This window comes from Limulus polyphemus, unplaced genomic scaffold, assembly GCF_000517525.1.
Source record: "Limulus polyphemus unplaced genomic scaffold, Limulus_polyphemus-2.1.2 Scaffold5534, whole genome shotgun sequence".
In the NCBI taxonomy this organism is placed as follows: domain Eukaryota; kingdom Metazoa; phylum Arthropoda; class Merostomata; order Xiphosura; family Limulidae; genus Limulus; species Limulus polyphemus.
Window position 1 is genome coordinate 38,657 of NW_013671144.1, and position 8,298 is coordinate 46,954.

Consider the following 8,298-nt stretch of genomic DNA (forward strand, 5'->3'; position numbering starts at 1 on the left):
TCGATGGTTAATGTATCCTCCTTGTGTAAAAGACAGTAAATCATCCTTTAATGTATTTAATTCACTTCGAAATTTACTCACTATTTCCATTTGTGTATGCTGGCTTTCTCTCAACTCTTGGAGACTTTCTTCTTGTTTATTTTCTTTCTCCTCCAACCACTGCTGTAGTCTCTCTTCTTGTTCATTTTATTTCTCCTCCAACCACTGCTGTAGTCTCTATTGTTTATTTTGCTGTTCGAGCTGCCACTGTTGCAGGTTTTCTTGCCACTGTTGTTGTCTCTCTTCTTGTTTCTTTTCTTTTTCCTCCAACAACTGCTGTAATATCTCTTCTTGTTTCTTTTGCTGTTTTTGTATTGCTGCCATCAAATCTGCTAAGCTGTAGTTTGATTTACCACTTCTCGTTTCCATCTTCTTTTTTTTTCTGACATCAATTTGTTGCGTATCTGCTTGTTTGTTAATTTCCGATAATAAATTCTTTCCGGGTGGCTTCAGTGATACAAGTCACTTTTTGATTAAAACTTATTTATTCTTTCTCGTTACAAACTTTGTAATACACTTAATTTCTACAGTCACTTTAAACTTAACAACCTTCATAACACACGCTATAAATTGCAGTGATTTACACACTTTACTTACGGTGCCTACTATTCATTTGACTGAATTATCTATCTCTTCAAGCTATCTGCCCCATTGCACTGGATTTTTTCCCCAGGCTTATATGCTAAAAAAGAGGGCACCTCAAACAAAATAGAGTTGCCAGGAAAATTCATGATCCTTCGAGAAACTCCAGTGTGCATGCTCCCAGCGTCGCGTGACCTTTGCTGTCGTAAGAATATCATATCTAGTTCCACATTAGGATAACATGTACTCATTGACTTCATGAGCCAAAATATTTTATAATTATAGTGTTATTTTGGGGGTAAATGATAGTTTAATCAGATTAGTATTGACCTACTATCACAGTAGGCCTCTCTGATAAATACAGAATTTGTGTATAGTGACTATATATGTGTAAGCTACATTTTCGGTGTTTATTTATATGTTTGCTATAGGGAACTGTTAATCATGATGATGATGATGTAAAAATCAAACATATTTTGGAAGCAGGTGGAAACAGGAATACATTATAAATACAAGAATGAATGAGAAGTTACTGAATAACAAACATTTCAGTTCAGTGTCAGAAAAGTTATTCATTGAGAGTTTCACGTCTTTTCAGTTAATTGATCAATTAGCAAGTTTTGTGTCTGTAAGTTAAGCATCGATACCATTAGTTTTTTGGGGTGTTGCCCGTGAATTTAAGATAATAAAAACAAATGAAAATAGCAAGTTGAAAGGTTATAGAAAAAATAAACTAATTCAATACGGTTATGTGGACTGAATCTTGCATAATTGTTATGAAATAATCAAAAACAACCAGCTCAAAAACAGAACATGTTACAACAAAATGTAAATATGTCAACTCACTTTCTTACCTCTTCAAAATTATGTGCTTGAAAAAGATCCTTGACAGCCTTGGCTAGAATGTCATCTTTTGTTCTTCCCACTCCATCTACGTGAACCTTATCAACCCTAGCCTAAAATATATATAAAAATTTTAAACCACAAAATGTAACTACAAAAAAAAAAAAACACAACAAAAACAACTGAATCAGTCCGAGAGCAAAGTTACCCGTTTTATTTCCTGAATTACTTTCCTGTAACCTTTGAATATTAGAAAAAAAATATATACCAAAGTATTAAATAAGAGTATATACAGGGGTTAAAAGGGAAGTCTTGGAGTTGGGGTGGTGGGTGCTGTGCTTAACCAACAAGATCTCTTAGAAAACTTTAAGAAAACCAACTATCAAATATATTTTAACAAGAATGAACTGTATATTGGAGAAGAAAAAAGTCACACAGTTTACACCCACAACCAAAGTCATATGAACTTGGACAAGTCTGTGTAACTAGGTAAATGGCTAGCCATCACTCCCAGATCCACCCCACCAAACTACAACTTCAATTTTTTCCATACCCTTTCAATTATCCTACAATACTGTTTTCACCCACCCCCCCCCGTTCCAGCTAAGGGGTCTCACCTGAATGATTTTCCTAGTTTTAATTACTGTGTGTGTGTGTGTATATGATCATACATTGTTTCACTTACCTATAGTTTTAAAGTATGTTAAGTCACATACTATGTATAAAGACCTACAAAGTGGGGGAGCATTATTATCCTTGCCCCCCCCCCCCCTACAGTTTTTCAAGCAATCTGATGACATAAATAATATTGAACATTTTGTCTATCATACTCAACAGGCCTGATGAGCCCTAGTAATGGACAAAAGGTCCTATCAGCACTGGATATAGTAGATATAATGTGGTTGACATATTATATAACATTCTCTTTCTTTTCACTCAGTAGTTATTTTACACGTTGTAAGAAATGAACCCTTTTGAATAAAACAAACAAATAGTTGTTTATTTATTAGAACTATTTGAAAGTCAATACACTGAGTGTGCATGCAGAAATCCAGGGGTGAAAATTAAGAATTAACACCTATCTATATGGATTCAAATGGATCATGTAATTAACACCAAAAAATGTAAGAAAATCTTAACATATGCTCCAATCCCAATTCAGCATTGTTACTTGTGCACAACTTAATTTAAACATTCTCCACGAGTAACAAAAATGTTAACTATACCACTGTATGGGAGAAAAGTCAAAACTTACAAGGATGTTATTAAACATTCTGTCGTACCATTCCAACAAAAGGGTGATGTTGCATTCACTTACATCACATCAACATGCAGCTTTGTAAATTATTAGAATTACAACAAAAAATCGTTATCTTACCTCTTAATACACCACTCCTTAACAATCAATAATGTGTTCATTCTTGACAAGAACAATCTTAAAATATGACTTAACCCCTCCTGTAGTTTCTGCACTCAACAAACAATACTTACTGTTAAAGTTGGTTCAACTTTAACATGATGTTAGAGTGCAGCCCCATCAATTTTCTGTCTAGTCCACTAGACAATGGCACCGTTTCTAATAATCACTTACTGCAACATCTGATCTACACAATTTTATAACAAATACAATTTCACAGTCTGTAAAACACAGTGTTAATATCCATTAACAAGATGTCCCATAAAATGTGGTAATTTGAACCTCTGAAGTTTAACATGAATCTATTCTCAGGTTTCTTTCCACCTGTGATTATGGATTCTTGCATGAACAGTCATAATTTTAGCTGTGAAATATGCAAAATAAATAAGTATATGTAATAGTGAGAGATATTTTAAAATCCAATTGTTCATTAAGATTAATTTAGATCACGCATTTAAATGTGGGTAAGAAACCACTGAAATGTATGACTGAAGAAAAGGGTGGATAAATCACTCAAGCCATCGAGGCAGTGCTACATTGCTAGTAGCAAAGTTAATAGAATTTTATGAAGTATTTATAGACACACTTGTAATTCTATGTAACAGTCGTTGTCACTTTATTTTAGAAAGAATAAAGACTTACTGGAAAAAGATCAGAGGAAGGCTACTAAGGTATTATCTTATGGAGGGTAGGTTGAAAAAAGGAAAGATAAAAAGACAACTTATTTAAGTCTGCAAGATTATCTGGGGAATCAACAGGATAAAGACCTCTGATTTCTTTGCAATACATTCTAAAGGCAATAGGACAAAAGTTGAAGATTTGGAAAAGACAGGCTAGGCTCCAATTAAGTGTGTGATAGCAAAGCCACATCTTGCTGTCTGCTGTGTCTGCCAAGGGGGAATCAAACCCCTAATTTTAGCATCGTAAATCCAAAAATTTACCGCTGTCCCACCAGGGGATGCTCCAGTTAAGACAGTTTTATTTTTTAATAGGGTGATTGGCTTATGGAGAAAACTTACACTGATAGTAGTGGAGGCTAACACTTTACATGGGTGGGTTTGAGTTTTCACTTTTTCTCAATGGTAGTTGTGCAGCAGCAGCTATAAAGGACCAAATGGTCACTTGTTGCCCATATATTATGTTACCACGTAATCAAAAGATTATACACTTACCTTTATTTTGTCAAGAGATATTTTATTTTCATCAATTTTCATCTGTTCTTCTTCTATCAGGGTCTGTAAAAAGTTTTTCTATTAATAAAACTTTCTATGATATTTAGAGCTGGGTGACTAGACAAATTTGATAATCAATTAATCGTTAGGTTCGTCAATCAACTATCCACGAGATTTGGGTTTTTGGAACAATTGAAAATAGTACTAATCAGAAACACTAATTTTGGTAAATCAGTTATTTTATGTTATGCTAATCGATCATCCTGCAAGGGAAGAATGCTGCTGACATAGACAACAGCCCATAAGATGGACGAACGACATCAAGTAATGGATTGGATTGTCATTGGCCTAATGCACCAACAGGGCAAGGAACCTATAGAAGGCTAAGATGTCATAACCATGGTCCCTGACCCTCTGCAATGAGAAAGGAATGCACATGAAGTGATGCTCATAAGGAACTAATTATATTAATTAATCAAGTTATTCACCTAGCTCTAATAATATTAGTGTTTCTCATAAATACTTTCTAATTTTTTGTGATGAAATTCTCTCGTCATATTTTCCCATATAATAAACAACAAGAATCCCAAGATAGCCCCTTGATAAAACTCTCTCATCATATTTTCCCATATAATAAACAACTATAATCCCAAGATAGCCCCTCGATGAAACTCTCTCCTCATATTTTCCCATATAATAAACAACTATAATCCCAAAATAGCCCCTCGATGAAACTCTCTCATCATATTTTCCCATATAATAAACAACAAGAATCCCAAGATAGCCCCTCGATGAAACTCTCTCGTCATATTTTCCCATACAATAAACAACAAGAATCCCAAGATAGCCCCTTGATGAAACTCTCTCGTTATATTTTCCCATATAATAAACAACTAGAATCCCAAGATAGCCCATCGATTAAACTCTCGTCATATTTTCCCATATAATAAACAACTAGAATCCCAAGATAGCCCCTTGATGAAACTCTCTCATCATATTTTCCCATATAATAAACAACTAGAATCCCAAGATAGCCCCTCGATGAAACTCTCTCGTCATATTTTCCCATATAATAAACAACTAGAATCCCAAGACAGCCCCTTGATGAAACTCACTGGTCATAATTTCCCAGTCAGAATAGCACCCATTTATCACAATCCTGTTTTTTACCTTCATGCTAATTGTGAATCCAGCTTTTGAGTTTGTCCCAATTCCTTAAGAATCTAACCTAGTAATCAACCTTACCTAAAGCATTCTCTAAGTTCAGACACAACAACAATATATCATCATTCAGAGAAGCAAAATCTCTATTGAAAAAAAGAAATGGTAAGGCAAGAAAAACCCTTTTATAAAGCCAATTTGATAATATCTAATCAAATTATAGTTGTCAATGTATTTCTTCAAGAGATTCTTGATTCCAACAGTTTATCAACAGGAGAAATCGGACAAATCTAACCTTTAAGTTCTTTGCTCTTCTCCAAGTCCTTTCATTTGAAAGATGGGCATTACAGTGGCTACCTTCAAATCACTATAAATTTCCAGTATATAAAGACTTCTGGAAGGTTTTAATTAAAAACCACAATGGTCCATTATATAAATCCCTTAAAGTTTTGGGATAAATCTCATCATCATAGGGAGCTTTACTATCAGCAAGATTTATAAGTTTTTCCCAATCATGATTTTATTTAATAATAATAATATCAAACAACTTTAGTATATACACTAGGAAACAAAAAATTATTCAACACTTGAGCCATATATTCCTCTTCAACAATGAGGTAGCCACTTAAATACTTTAAATCTAAAAGTCCAGTACATTCTTTGATTCTCTTTTTGCTGTTAACATAAGCATGAAGACCTGAATTTATGTTACAAGCTAATACTCATACAAGCCTTTCAAAGACCCTCTTTAGCCCTAAGCCTTATCCTCGAGTATGGTTGCATTAACCTATTTTTGGCATATTCAAGATATTTCTCAATTTTTACACAGTGTCTTTTATCTATTCTTTTTAAGATTTAAACTTTTACTACTGGTATTATATAACAGTTTGGCAAGAATAACATCTAAGTAACCATGTGGTGGAGAAGAAAGGAAAAAAAAAAACAGTGATACTTTATGTGGGTTGGTAGAGAAAGTTGGAGTGAAAAACGGGTGACGTTTTTGTTACATTTTAAAAATACCCCCAAACAACAAAACAAAATGGAGCTAAAGAATCTCCCAAATGGATTTGAGCTCACCGTATCAGCGTATGAACTTAAGTTTTATTTCATTTTTCATCATTTTCCCATTTGTTTGGCTTTACTTGGTTTAACTATTAGTCTTACTTTGTAATTTTATACTCAAATTTAATTGACATTTTTCCGCATTCCAGCTAGACATTCGCCACTTTTTATGTTTTATTACTTCTAATACTAGTTAGTTTACAGCTTAGTATCACTAATTAAAATATTGTTCAAATCCTTGTTGGTGTTGTGTTGCTTATTTTTTGTTGTTGTTTTTTGTCTACACTCTATAGAAATAGGTACTACTGTTTCAACTTTAAGCCCACTCTTCGTGTGTTGATTCTACGTTAATTGCAGCTTTAACATTTTATCATTTAATCAAATCAATAACTTGAACGTTGTATATAACTTAGCATTACAAGTCAATTTCGGTCACAAATCGAATTACGCTAAACAAACGTGTCGAACCCATCACCGATACAAATTTAATGCTGTTGAACTACGTTTTGGAAATTATTCAACAATAGTAAAACATACATTCTTTCTGAAGTTACAATTACAAACTGAAGTATTTACTCACCTTTGCATAGACAGTCCCCATGTTACAACCTTACAAGGGTCAACCGGTAGTAACAACAATCTCATACACCACTGCAGGTACAGTCGACAGCCACAAACAGATTTCCCTTCTCTAGTAGTAATATTGTGAACTACTCATAATTGAATAGATAGAAGAATGGAATGTATGTTAACCGAAATTTTTATATGTTTTATTATTATTATAAAAAGGAAACAAAGCTATAGTTTTTATAATTTGTATTTCTTTTAAACGTGTAATATGAACGGCGAGCTTGTGTAATTTGACAAAATTTCTTTATTCTATAACAGATAAATAAGTTTTAATCCTACATTTTATTTGCTGTGTAATTTCAGAGAAAAGAAGAAAGAATCCACGAACGACGTAGATGCCTGATATAGGCATATATATATATACATATAAATGGTAAAATATATAATGTTTCCACTTTCCAGGATTTTACTCTGTGATTCCAGAACTTATGCCTCTCGAATAGGATTTTTATACCAATTTCAGGATCCCGGACTTTCTACCGATTTAAGTAAGTTTCAGGACTCTGTCAGGATTTCGTCAATTTTTAAAAATATAGTACAAAAAATAAAAGCAACATAACCTATTTATGTGTACATACTTGTAATTAAAATTTTACTCAGAAACGTTGTTGTTGTTTAAGCGCAAAGCTTCACAACAGGCTATCTCCACTCTTCCTGCCGCAGGGAATCGAACCCCAGATTATATTATTTGAAGTCCGTAAACATATCGCTGACCCTCCGGAGAATTAATAAAAAATGAAAGTTACCTATATATATATTAGAATATTTGCATATAAGTTTGCTTTAACTTGAAGTATTTCCAGATCTTGTTGTAACGTATCTGCTTGTTTGTTAATTTCCGGTATAAATTATTTCCGAGGAACTTCAGCGACACAAGTCCCTTCTTGATTAAACCAGTTTATTCTTTCTCTATACAAACTTTTAGTACACAGTAATTCCACAGTCAGTACGTTCCTCGTCACTTTAAACTTAACAACTTTTATAATACACGCAATAAATCACAGCTATTCACAATCTCGATAACTTCTCTACGAGTGCAAAACACACACTCGCTCGAAACAGAATCGTAAATTACCCGAAACTCACCGTGACTACTGTTCACTTTATGATACATACATCCACGCAGGTTCTGTTCTGTTCTTGGTTGTTATATTGATTTAAAAATAATTATCTCCTAAGAAATAATTATTAATCAAGGGTGCTCTAAGATTAAACAATCCTTCTTCACCCCGCGCGTGGTCTAGGAATATGGGCTTAACTTGAGAAAATAGGAAATTAATGCGGACAAGGTATGTAAGTTTAAAAAGGTAAACGTGAGAGTAACGATAAAAATAAATAAAAAAGATTGAAGAGCAAAGTAGATTAAACTAAACGGCCGATGTCGGACTGATG

General features: G+C 33.5%; 1 protein-coding gene across 1 annotated transcript in view; it reads right to left on the bottom strand.

Annotated features, from left to right (window-relative positions):
• The window catches only part of LOC106472699 (sorting and assembly machinery component 50 homolog A-like), a 27,913-nt gene extending 20,948 nt beyond the window's left edge, over positions 1 to 6,965 (bottom strand). The window contains exons 1-3 of the mRNA XM_013933349.2: positions 6,857 to 6,965; positions 4,054 to 4,116; positions 1,476 to 1,577 (exon numbers count right to left, since the gene is read on the bottom strand). Coding sequence (XP_013788803.1) covers positions 1,476 to 1,577; positions 4,054 to 4,116; positions 6,857 to 6,877 — 186 coding nt within the window. The 5' untranslated portion in view covers positions 6,878 to 6,965. The remainder of the gene's footprint in view (positions 1 to 1,475; positions 1,578 to 4,053; positions 4,117 to 6,856) is intronic.
• Positions 6,966 to 8,298: the final 1,333 nt, after the last annotated feature.